Source organism: Physeter macrocephalus, chromosome 16 (genome assembly GCF_002837175.3).
Source record: "Physeter macrocephalus isolate SW-GA chromosome 16, ASM283717v5, whole genome shotgun sequence".
Lineage (NCBI taxonomy): Eukaryota > Metazoa > Chordata > Mammalia > Artiodactyla > Physeteridae > Physeter > Physeter macrocephalus.
Window position 1 is genome coordinate 85,145,697 of NC_041229.1, and position 12,530 is coordinate 85,158,226.

A 12,530-nucleotide genomic window follows, 5' to 3' on the forward strand; every position below is an offset into this window, starting at 1 on the left:
GACGCGAAGGCTCAGCGGCCATGGCTCACGGGCCCAGCCGCTCCGCGGCATGCTGGATCTTCCCGGACCGGGGCACGAACCTGTGTCCCCTGCATTGGCAGGCGGGCTCTCAACCACTGCGCCACCAGGGAAGCCTGACAAGTGTTCTTATAAAGGACAGATGAAAAAGACATCCAGAGGAGAAGGCAATGTGAAGACAGAAGCAGAAACTGGAGTGAGGTAGCCGATCCAAGGAATGCCACCAAAAGCTGGAAGAGGCAAGGAAGAATTCTCCCCTAGAGCCTCCAGAGGGAGCACACAGAGCCCTGCAGACATCTTGATTTCAGGCTTCTGTCCTCCAGAATTTTAAGACAATAAATTTCTATGGTTTTAAGCCACGCAGTTTGTGATAATTTGTTGCTGCAGCCACAGGAAACTAGTACAGATACTAAAACCAGTGGTGAAGGAATGATGCTTCAGGAGTTTACAGTCTTAAAGTACCCACAAAACATTCATTAATTATAAAAGAAAACATAGCATCTCTTTAGTGGAGATACCTGGCAGTAGCACTTTAACCAAGCCTATTGGGTTCTGGAGTCAAACATAGCTGGTTTGAAGCTCCACTTGCACTCTTATCAATTTATATTCGTTTATATGATTTGGGCAGTTAATGTCATTAAGCCTCAATTTCCTATAAAATGGAAATAATAGTGACCAACACCCACATTGTAAGGATATTTTGAAGATTAAATGAGATAAACCATGCAAAGCCCATAGCACAGGACTTAGCACATATGTATGCGATACATACTGGTTATTCTTGCCCACCCACCTCCCCCAGCAAAAGCAGCTGGACTTTATTGCAGGGAAGCTACAGAGGAGCAGGGCAAGTGAAGGTCTCTGCAGGAACTCCCATCACTGAGCAGGATTGCCAGGTCTTAGATCTGTCTGGAAGGCAGGAGAGGATCAGAGTTGTGACCACATTGGTCCATCCTGCAGGCTGGAGACCCAGGCCCTCACTACTTGGAGCCAGGGTAGGAAACGGCCTTTCCTGTTTTCCCCAGGGTCTCCAGCAGAGTGTCCATGCTGTGCTCAGAGTTGATGCAGACCTTCTTGTTGGGCAGGTCAATGTCAAACTGAACTCCTCCCAGCTCATTGAGAACCTGAGTGACTGCATTAGAGCAGCCTTCACAGGTCATGTCCACAGAGAACTCTCGTGCTTTGGCATGACTGAGGAAGTGATGGCGGTGGCGTTGGCAATGCCTCCCCCGCTCTGCATATTGGTTATTCTGATGAGAAGAGCTATCATCCACAAAAACAGGTGTAAATTTCCTGTAATCTATTTGGGGAGATAAAAGATATCACTCAATGATAGACTTCATGATCAGGCCACACCCCTGTCTTTCCAGCTCATACTTAAACTGTGCTTTATCCCCAGATCTCTTGGTCTCTAGTCATTCAACCTGGCTTCTTCCAGACCCCTATCAGCTAAGCCAGTCACCAGAGTTCAAGAGATCATCCATATTCGTAGTTAGACCCTTCCTCTACATACAAAATTGATGATCAAGTATGTTTCTTGAAGTTCTCCTCACTGGGAGGAATGTGACTCATCACTGTCTTTCAGTGACACCTGTGGCTTCCAACGAAGCAGGATTAAATGCAGCTCTTCTGACTCCATTGCTGTCACCCTGGAGGGTATGGTAGGCAAGAGAGAGAGCAGCCAAAGATGACTGGTATGGTCAAGCCTCAGAGAAAATGATAGTGGGACTTACTTCATGTCTGATGTTTTAATTTAATTTCTGATGCTGACCTAAGAGACTGAAATGAGTTCTCCCCTGGCAAAGACAGGGCTTATAGGTCCCCCTCCCAATGCCAGAAGAGAAAGGAAAAATGGAAAATTAAGGCCCCCTCCCTTAATCAACCTACTTCCCACAAAACTTGACCTTCTTGTATCTTCCTAATTAATGGTTGGTCTATTTGTAACATTGGAATATATAGAGTTACTGACTACATTTCTAATCAGTTAACCCTAAACTCTGCATTTCCCCACAAGCTAATAAGCAAGGCTGCCTCAGTGGAGATAAGAGTTCCATTACTCCCTCCCCCAACTGATTGCCTCTATCACCTTAAAACAAGCTGAACCCTGGGCGTCAGTTTCATCAACAACAGAATGAGGGTGATGAACTACTCCAAGTTGAAATACTCAGTGATTTTCTAATGGGATGGACGGAAGGTTTGGAAATGCGGGGAGAGTGTTCACGGACATTTTCTAAGGCATCACTAACTTCTAGTCAATAAACTCAGAAGGAAGTGAAGACGAGAGTCGGGAAGGAGGAAAGGCTCTTTTAAGTGGAGGGTCTCAATTCATCTTGCAACCAAATTGTCTTGTTTGTCTGTTTGTTTCTAGAAAGGAGTATGTAAATGATAAAATGGAATTTCTGAATGGGTATTTAAAAAATAGTATTTGTATTTATTCATTCAATAAATATGTATTTAGAGCCTAATATAATGTCAGGAGCAGTCAGGAGCAGTGGTAAGTACTAAGGATACAAGGATGAATTAAACACAACCCCTGCCTTTAAGGAACTCATGATCTGTGAGGGAAAGGGGCAAATACACAACGAATTGCAATGCAACAAGATGGTGTTAAATATAATAAACATAATAAACACCACAGAGCAACTGAAAAGGAATCAGTTGGTTTTGCCTTGGAAAGTTGGGGAAATGTCATGGAAGACATAACAGTTGACCTGGATCTTCAGTTCCGCAGGCAAAGGCTGGAATGAACATTTTTACTTAAAACAAGAACAAGGCTCATTGTAGACTTTTGAGGCAGTCTAGATCAGACTTAAACAGCGTGGTTGGGGATTATTTGAAAGAGAACATGAAAAGTTTGCAGTGTTGGGAGTATATTTTCAGTAGGGAAGAAGACATTCTTCAGATAATGCCATCAATTTTACCAAAAAGATTTTATGATGTTATTTTGTAGACATGTTGTAACATTGGAAATATACTTGCATTGACTTAGGGTAAACTAGGGAAATTTCACTTAATGGGCAAAGGAACATCATATATGGTGACAGAGTAATATTATTTTTAAAATACTCATTACTTCACTGTACAGTAGAAACTAACGCAACATTGTAAAAGCATTGTAAAAGCATTTCCCGATAAAAAATAAAAATAAAATTTACTGTTAAATAAATACTAAAATTTCCCCTTAATATCTTTTCTCTGATTTATGTGATATAAACAAACTACATAATGGTGTGAGGGACTATAAAGGTTTTATTGCCACTTGTTCGGTATTGCCTGCATAACTCATTCTGAGTACCAGTTGTGGGTATCAAACTAAGTGCCATAAAACATTTATAGCATGCCACTCCACTTCCTACACCTCCCATACAGCCAAAACTTTAGTGCTCACAAAAATACTTATAAATGGTCACTAGTGAAAAGAATTTTTTTGTTTTATTTAGATTACAGATCTCCAGTTTGCAATAAGAAAAGTAAATGTTGTAAGGAAGATTTATGTTACTTCTCTGCAGGATCTCATATTATCTGGCAAATTCCTTCCCCAAAGAAAACCACTTTTCAAAGATAGTCTCAGTAAATGCATACTGGGATTAACATAAAATTGGCAAAGTCACTTGTGTCCACACATTTGAATTCATTTGTAAATAACGACTACTCACTTCCTTGCTTCTCCACCCCGGACCAGACTCCAAGCATCACAGGTGCCGAAAGACTTACAAAAAGGAATGAATAGGAACAAAAGGATGTAGGCGCCAGGAGGAAAACAGAATCTCCCAGAACAAAATTAATCTCAGAAGGAATAGCAGATCCAATACCAGGTATTACTGAAGTTTAAACTGCTTTTTAAATAGTGAGATAATGTATCAAATTTATTACTTCTACTATGGCTGTCTGATTTGCTTAACCTTTGTCAGGCTTATCTTGAGGGATAGATTTCTCTGCTAAGCACATAAATAGGTGTTAAACCTGTATTGATTTTTTTAAGGGTGGTGGTCAATAAACTTTACGGGTTTTTTTAACTTTTACTTTATGCCTTAAGGACCAAATGATGATTTCTACGATCCCTCAGTTTCACTACTCGTGAGTTACTAAAGAAACAGCTCTGGCATACACTAGAAGAACCGCAAATAATCTTTAATTTACCCCCCACCAAACAGCTTGGAGGTCTGACCGGAAATACCTAGGGTAGAGTCCTGCTGAAGTTCCAAGTCTCAAACAAAAAGTCCAACACAACGTGTGCACAGTGAGTTTAAATTTATGGTAATTAAAGTCATCCAGATGGTAGCTGCATTAATCAATGAAGAGGCAGTATTTATCTTGGGACAGACGATTCTGAAACCCAGAATGAGAAAAATCCCCAAGGAGGGGGGTGGGGACAGTTAATAAGAGCCCCTGGGAAAAGTCCTTCAACGAGGATTGGAAAATAATACGTTTGAATTGGAATCTCTTTGAATGTAAATCTCCCCTAACAGCAGGAAAAGGGTCCTCTAGCCCCCCAAGTTTTGGGCAGGAAGGGAGTAAACGGAACTGTAAAACAGCCCGCTCAGCTGTTTCTAGTTTGGGACGAGGCGCAGAGAAAGGAATCGCGATGTGGGAACTGAGTATTTGAGTCGCTCAAAATAACTCCAAGGGTCAAATAACGAACTCCAGGCAAAGCGCTGACAAGCCTCCCCCTCTGCAGCACCCTGCGCTGGGTTTCCGTTCAACTTCCCCTCCCTCGCGAGGACTAACGGCAGGCGCGGCCCCTTCCCACGCGGGGCGCGGCGAGCGCGGACAGCTCCCCTTGGAGCAGACGAGGGCGGGAAGTCCGCGGACCGTTGGGCTAGGGCTGGCGGGCGCCCCTCCGCGTTCCCGGAGCCGGCTGGGCCGGACAGGCCTCAAGCCTTCTCCGCCCCGGCTAGCCTTCCAGAGGCGGCGGTGGCGGCGGAGGCCTCACGGGCCGCCCGCCTGGCCCGCGAGCCGCGGGCGCGGGGCGCCGAGGGGAGGCGGGGCGAGGCCGCGGGGCGGAGGGGGGCGGGAGGTGCATCCTGGGAAATCCACCAACATGGGGCGCAGCGACCGCAGCCGCCGCCGCCGTGAGTCCCGGCCGCGGATGCCGCCGCTTCTCTGACGCCCAGCTGGGACCTCGCCGCACACCGCGGCTCGGGTTCCCCCGACACAGACCGGCCAGCGCCCCCTTCGCCCGTCCGCCCGCCGGGGCCATGTGAGGGGGCCAGTTCCCTCCGCCGCCGCCGCCGCCTCCTCCTCCTCCTCTTCCTCCCCCCGCCCCCTCCCTCCCCTCCCGCCCCCCTCTCGCTGGGCCCTAGAGGAGCCCCCGCTGCTGCCCGCCCTCCCTACGCAACCCCCACGATGGACAGGAACTACGCGACCTCCGGCTTCGCCGACCCGCCGCCGCCGCCCGCACCCCCCGCCGCCCCCGCCAACGCCACCGCACAACCCCCCGCCCCCGCCTGGGCCTACGAACCCCGAGCCGCGGCCGCCGCCGCCGCCTCCAGCAGCAGCTGCAGCAGCGGCAGCAGCCCCAGCCTCAAGGCCAGGTAGGGAGGGTGGGCGGCGGGGTCGTGGTGAGCCAGGAAAGGCCAGGGATGCGTTTGGGGCCTTCGCCCCTGTGCAGCCCCGCCCAGGGGTCCGGGCCGGCTGGGAGCCCTCCGCTCGTCTCCTCGCCCTAGCCCTGGCCGGGAGAGACGGCTGAGGACTCCTGTGGGGTGGTATCGGGGTGGGTGCGGGCGCCCAGTGCGGGACTCGCAGCCGGAGCTGGTCGGGGACCGTGGGTAAAGGGAGGGTTGGGCGGGAGTCGTGGGTCCCCGTCACCTCCCGGGTCCGGGCTCTCACATGGTGAAGTTTGGATTCGTGGCTGAAGTCGGCGACCAGGGAGACTCGGGACTGGTTCCGGGGGTACGAGGGGGGCGAGGGAGGCGCCGAGGGGCTCGGGGCAGTGACATTCCATTGTATTGGAACCGACAATGTGGTCTTGGGGGCCCCGGCGGTGAGTGTGAGGGTGGGGGAGGCGGGAGAGGAAGAGGCGCGGAGCCGCGTCCCTGACATTGGGGGACCCGGGAGGGCTGTGCTGCGGGAGAACCCCGGGGGCGTGGGCCCTAGGAGGGGGCCCGTTGGGGCGCGAACGCTGCACCGTGGCTGGGTGACATATGTTTGCCGTGGTGGCCAAGATGAAGCTATTTCTCGTATACGCGTTCAAAGTTACTCTTGGGTGTCCTCTTTTAACAACAGCAGGAAGTATGGAATCTCTCTTTGCCTTGGGGTGACTAAAGTTGGGAAGAAATTGGAGGTGAGGGGCGGTCGGTGAAGGCCATAAAGGTTGAAGAACAGAAGCATGCTTCTCCATCTCGGTTTCTGAAGCCCCTGTTCATTATGTAGCGTGGGGTTCAAGAGTTCATCTTTGCTCCAGCATGACCAAGGGAATCTAAAATGTTGACTCTTACTAGATATTTAAGCTCGCGGGAAATGTGTAGTAGTGCCACACTGTGAAACGTGAAACGGTCCATTTGAATGATAACTGGAAGGCGTGGTTTGGTTTGGACCATTCGGGAGCGGGGTGTTTTAAAGACACCTCTGCCGAACAATGAAGAATCTGGTAGGTGCAGCTTCTGATTACAAGGACCAGGGAATCCTGGGTTGCTAATGACTTCATCCTCAGCTACCAACAGGAAGCTTCGTGGTTTTATGATCTCATCAGATTTCTTTATTATTGTCACAACAGAAGTGAACTTTTTTTTAGTTTATATATTACAGTATTCTAGGTTATCTTCTTTGTTTTTATAAAAGTTCCACATTCATGATTTAGAAAATATGTGCGAAGAGTAGCTGGCCTTTGTCTTAGATAGTACCTTGGGGTGATTGTAAGAGAATGAGAAAAAATTTGTTCAAGAAAAGGGAAGTACGCTTTCTTAGAAAATTTTAGGTCCTTTGTTTAAAAGAGATGGGGTTAAAAAAATAATAATGTGATGTGCCAGTTTGGAGCTAAATAATTAAATGCTGAGACTTTTCAGAAATAGTCATAACTTTGTATTATATACAGTTAAGACATTTTAAGCAGTTTTATGAAAAATATATGGCACTTTTTTTGTTTTTGGGGGGTTTTTTTGGTGGTAATTTGACTATTTTTCAAGTAGCTTTTGCATCAAATACCATAATTTACAAATTAAAATTACTTTCTCTTCAGGGAACAGCAGTGATAGGTATTTGTGCAGCATATTTTATGTTTTAAATGACAACTGTTTTATTAGGTACATGAAGCAAATGCTATCTAGTTATTTCTGTTATTTCTTTTAGCAGAATACTTCTGAGTCAAGAAACTAAAATCTACTTGTCATATTTTCCAAATGTTATTTATCAAAGTAACAAAGAATGACTTCCCAAACACATTTGAAAACAGTAAGTAGATTTATTTGGAACACATAATCTAAAAGGGATTTATTTTCTGTTTATTGGAAATTACTGATTCTTAAATGCTAAGCCCCTCCCCTCTTAAAATATATTTTGGGGGTGGAGTTAGCTAAATTATAGCATAGAAAATGCAGGCTTTCCCCCTCCCCCATCAACTTGCTTTGTTAACATCTTGTGTTAGGATCAGGCCATCTGTACACACACACACACTTCTTAATTGTACCTCATTTTATTCCTCAAACTGTGATGTGCTCGCTCATTTCAGTTCTATAAAAAATACTGAATCTGAAATATGACCTTTAAGTATTCTGTGCTTTCAGGAGCCTATTCATATTTTTGTAACATTTTAAAAAGCTGTTGCATAATTCGTGTATCAGTTGAATATTTTTGTTCCCCCTTTTGGCAGTTTTTCTTTTCTTTTTTTTTTTAATTTTTAAAATTTTATTTATTTTTGGCTGCATTGGGTCTTTTGTTGCAGCGAGCGGGGGCTACTCTTCATTGCATGCGCGGGCTTCTCATTGCGGTGGCTTCTCTTGTTGCGGAGCACAAGCTCTAGGCGCTCTGGCTTCAGTAGTTGTGGCACGTGGGCTCAGTAGTTGGGGTTCGTGGGCTCTAGAGCGCAGGCTCAGTAGTTGTGGAGCACGGGCTTAGTTGCTCCGCGGCATGTGAGATCATCCCGGACCAGGGTTCAAACCCATGTCCCCTGCATTGGCAGGCAGATTCTTAACCACTACGCCACCAGGGTCCCTGGCAGTTTTTCTTGAAGGTGGAAATGAATACTAGCTGTGATGACGTAGTATGGATACTTATCCATAAGGAGTTAGCCTGTCACCTTGTTTCCAGTAACCTATTCAGAAGCTAACAGATGGTAATAACGTTCAGTTGTTACTGACATGGGATCTTACATCCTACCTTATGTCTTTACTTGGTCCTGAAATGAAACATTTTCATCAGTTGATAGGAAACAGCATAGTAAACAATATTTTGGTATAACAGCTCCATAAGATATTAGGTATTTCCATTGTTTTAACAATTGAAAAATAAAGCGCTAATGGGAAAACTCAAGCATTTTATTGATACCTTAAATAGAGTGTATAGAGAGATTTCTGAATGTTTCTAAAATAGTGCTTGGTACATATATGGGAAGTTCAGAGATAGGACCTGGTCATACATTGATAAATCTCTATTTATTTGGGATCTTCTCAGTTTCAGGGACCAAATGAGCATATCTTTGCCTATCACCATGTGGTTGGAAATACTCTTTGTGGCACTAGTTTAGATACTATTAATGCCTTTCCATGCTTTTGGAAATAAGATGATCATCAGGAAGCTACAGACCTGTGCCTTTTCTCTCCCTGACATTTATATCTTGTACAGAACAGGAAGAGACAGACTGTTTCATCATGGTGATGATAGATGTTGTGTTTAGTCACACCAGAAAGTGACTGAATGGAAATATTTTGTTTTAAAATAGAATTATATTTGTTTTTTGCCTTTTTGACTTGAAACAGCCTTCTTTTTTTTTTGCCACCAGTTTTTAGAATTTCCTAATACATAAGTTCTTTCTGATTATAGTATGAGTATGCAGTGAGTGTGAGAGGTACCTTTCCGTAAAAGAAAACAATGATTAGCTTCTCTAAGAATGGTCAGCTGCTATATTGAGGACTTTTTTTTTTTTTTTTTTTTTTTTTTTTGGCGGTACGCGGGCCTCTCACTGTTGTGGCCTCTTCTGTTGCGGAGCACAGGCTCCGGACGCGCAGGCTCAGCGGCCATGGCTCACGGGCCCAGCCGCTCCGCGGCGTGTGGGATCTTCCCGGACCGGGGCACGAACCGCCTGCATCGGCAGGCGGACTCTCAACCACTGCGCCACCAGAGAAGCCCGAGGACTTTTTGAGTAAGTTTTAAATCTAACGTTTCCCTCAAGGCTTTTGTAATGAGACCTGTAAGATCACAGTTTATAAGGAGTAGAGACAATTCCAAATTAGTGAAAGGTTATAAACTTCTGTTGTTCACAAAGTATTTTCCCATAGAAACAATGTTGTAAGTAATAGTAGCTATCATTTGCTGACAACTAATTTGTGCTAGCTACTGTTTTAAGTGATAAACACCCACACTAGTTTATTTATCCTCACAGTAGTCTTTTGAGGTAGGTATTATTTTTACCTTCTCTTTTAAGAATTGGAAACTGAGGCATCGTGACATTAATAAACTTAGACCCACATAGCAAGTAAGTAGTGGAGCTGGGATTTAAACCTGGGCATTGTGGATCTAAAGCCTGCATGTTTCATTACTGTACTGCACTACATCATGGTAAGATAGTCAAATGCTGTTATATACCTATGTAATGGGTTAATGACCTTTTGTAAGTGGCCTGGAAACCTAACCGTCATTAATATCCTTATTTCAGTGTTCTTTATCACCATTGTCCGTTTGTTTTCCTAATTGAAACATGCTTCCTTTCACTTCCATAGCACTGTATATTCTGGTTTTCCTTCTTTCTGGCCCACTGCTTTTTCCTGTTCTTCACTAGTTCTTACTCTTCTAATCTCCACCTGTGGTTTCCTTGGGGCTTGGGATTGATAGGATTTCTTGTCCATTCTGTGCTTTCTCCTGAGGATATCACATCCATGCCCGTTACTTTAAACACCATCTCTGGAGATGCCCATATATGTGTCTAAAGCCCAGACCTCTTCTGAGCACCTAATCGCATATCCATCTACCTCTTTGAGCTTTTACTTGGGTGTATAGCAAGAATCATTAGTGATGAACTCATACTTTCCCCATCCACCCCACCTCTGCTTGTCTAGTGAAGCCTCTCTCAGTAAGTCGCACCTCTGTCCACGTAGCTGCTCAGGCCAGAACCTGAGAGTTGTGTGTGCTCAGTCACCAAGCCTTGCTATTTTTTTTTTATCTCTTAAATATATTTTGAAATTGTCTACTGTCTGTTTCTACTGCTCCACCCTGATCCAAGCCATTATTTTTCACTTGGATAACTAAGTAATCTTAAACCTTTTCTTTCCTTCCTTCAATTCATTGTTTTATTTTTTTTCTTTATTTTTTGATTGAAGTCGAGTTGATTTACAAAGTTGTGGCAGTCTCTGCCGTACAGCAAGGTGACTCAGTTCTACACACACATATATATATTCTTTCTTAAAATATGAATTGGATATAGTTCCCTGTGCTTTACAGTAGGACCTTATTGTTTATCCATTCTAAATGTAATATTTTGCATCTACCAACCCCAGATTCCCAGTCCCTTCCTCTTCCTCCCCCCCTTCAATTCATTCTCTTCATAGCATTCAGAGTGATTTTTAAAAACACAAATCTGCCAGTTTGATCGTGTTGCTCCTTTGCTTGAAACCTTTCCATTGCTACTGCTACACCTTAAGGTCAAGTTTTTAAAAATCTGGAATGTGCTGTGTATGGCCCTGCATTTACTGGCCAATCTAATATTCCTTGGAACATCCTAAATTCCTTTCTACCTTAAAACCCTGATACATGCTGTTACCTCTACCTAACTAATTCTCACCCCTTCCCTACCTCCCAACCTGACTTCTTAAGGTATTTCATGTTAGAAACCTCCTGCCTTCCACCCTCGGCCCCCTGTTATTTTGAGCAATGGTATATGTTTACTGTGCTTCCACAAAATTCTTAGAAATATAACTACATACCTATATGCTATTTATGTAATAGATACCTTCCTCTTTAGAATGGAAGTTCTTTGAAGGACACTATCTGTTTTGCCTACTGCTGTATACCTGGTACTTATCTCTAGTGTCTGGCACATAATAGGTGCTTAATGCATATTTATGACATGAAAGCCAGAACTCTGCTTTAGTGTGGGAATTGAAAGCCCTTCTTTTCCTTACTGCAGTCTCTAGTACCATTCCCCATCTTCCCCCGCTACCCTGTAGTAGGGACCAGGATGAAGGGTTTAGGGCATTTGTGATTGTCATTGGTTGGAAGTATGGAGATGTAGGCTGCTGCTTGCTTGCTACCTTTCCTTGCCATGCTCTCTGGGACAATTTGAGTACTAAAATGTGTATAGCAAAACACAGTCCAGGATTTTTCTTTCATTCATTAAACAAATATTTGAGTGTCCACTATATGCAAGGCACTGTTGCCTTTATCAAGTGTTATATTTCTTCAGTGAAAGCTTGAGAAATCAAATGGCAAACATTCATTCACTCATTAGAATGTACTGAGCATCTCTGAGTTTCTGTTACTAAGCTAAGTTTACAGGGTACCATAAAGATGAAAGAGACACTGTCCTGCCTCTGAAAGAACTTGTGATCCAATAGATGGAGTGTAACCTTTAAAAATTGTGAATCACTATATTATACACCTGTAACATATAGGTGTAATATAATATTGTACATCAACTATACTTCAATTAAAAACAACAACAACAACAAAACTTGTAATCCAGAAGGGTGACAGGATGATATACTTGCTGCCTCTCTACTTGGCTTCTAAATGTTGGAGTGCCCTTCAACAAGTGACGCTTGGAGCTCCATCCTTTTTCTTCTCTTTCAACTCACCCTCGGTGAAGTTGCTATATATATTAAAAGATTTTCAAATTTATATCTCTAGATTCATATCTAGGTGTGTTTCTGTCATCTCCATTTGGATATTGAATAAGTATTTCAAACATAATATGTCCAAAACATGATTATCACCCTAACCCCCCAACCAAGTCCTCCTTTAATCTTCCCTACCTCAGTAAATAATACTACCGTTTACTTTGTAGCTCATGCCTAAGAGTTTGGAGACATCTATGATTCATTTCTTTCCTCTCATATCCACTCCCTCAGTAAATCCTGTTGGTTTGATCTCCATATATATAATTTCCCACATGGACAATTGCAGTTGCCTCCTTGTTTCTTGCTTTCCTTTTTTCTACTTTGGCCTTTCTAGAGTTTATTAAACATGCATCAGCCAGAGTTAACATTTCAAAATATAAATCAAGTAATGTCTTTACCCTCCTTAAAACCTCCTAGTGGGCTTCCCTGGTGGCGCAGTGGTTGAGAATCCGCCTGCCGATGCGGGGGACACAGGTTCGTGCCCCGGTCCGGGAAGATCCCACATGCCGCGGAGCGGCTGGGCCCGTG

At 44.2% G+C, this 12,530-nt stretch overlaps 2 protein-coding genes across 5 annotated transcripts in view; one reads left to right on the forward strand and one right to left on the reverse strand.

Annotated features, from left to right (window-relative positions):
- Nucleotides 1-816: 816 nt before the first annotated feature.
- On the reverse strand, nucleotides 817-3,754 carry LOC114487937 (copper transport protein ATOX1-like). The gene is made up of 2 exons (XM_028500845.2): nucleotides 3,675-3,754; nucleotides 817-1,318 (listed from the first exon to the last, which is right to left on the reverse strand). Exons 1-2 carry the CDS (start codon nucleotides 3,709-3,711, stop codon nucleotides 999-1,001), a joined length of 357 nt encoding a protein of 118 aa, XP_028356646.1. The 5' UTR covers nucleotides 3,712-3,754; the 3' UTR covers nucleotides 817-998.
- A 1,317-nt stretch (nucleotides 3,755-5,071) lies between these two features.
- The window catches only part of QSER1 (glutamine and serine rich 1), a 78,963-nt gene continuing 71,504 nt past the window's right edge, over nucleotides 5,072-12,530 (forward strand). Inside the window, exons 1-3 of one of the 4 annotated variants that reach the window (XM_055091422.1) lie at nucleotides 5,526-5,552; nucleotides 7,306-7,407; nucleotides 9,165-9,313. In XM_055091422.1, coding sequence (XP_054947397.1) covers nucleotides 7,381-7,407; nucleotides 9,165-9,313 — 176 coding nt within the window. In that variant the 5' untranslated portion in view covers nucleotides 5,526-5,552; nucleotides 7,306-7,380. Of the gene's footprint in view, nucleotides 5,553-6,074; nucleotides 6,608-7,079; nucleotides 7,408-9,164; nucleotides 9,314-12,530 lie in introns of those variants that run through there. The other 3 variants (XM_055091421.1, XM_055091420.1, XM_024118568.3) reach the window with 3 other exon arrangements.

Coding starts and splice junctions, on each gene's coding strand:
- LOC114487937 (XM_028500845.2), bottom strand. CDS start 3,711: ATGCTTGGAGTCTGGTCCGGGGTGGAGAAGCAAGGAA. Junction 1,319..3,674: donor CGGGGTGGAGAAGCAAGGAA/GTGAGTAGTCGT, acceptor CTCCCCAAATAG/ATTACAGGAAATTTACACCT.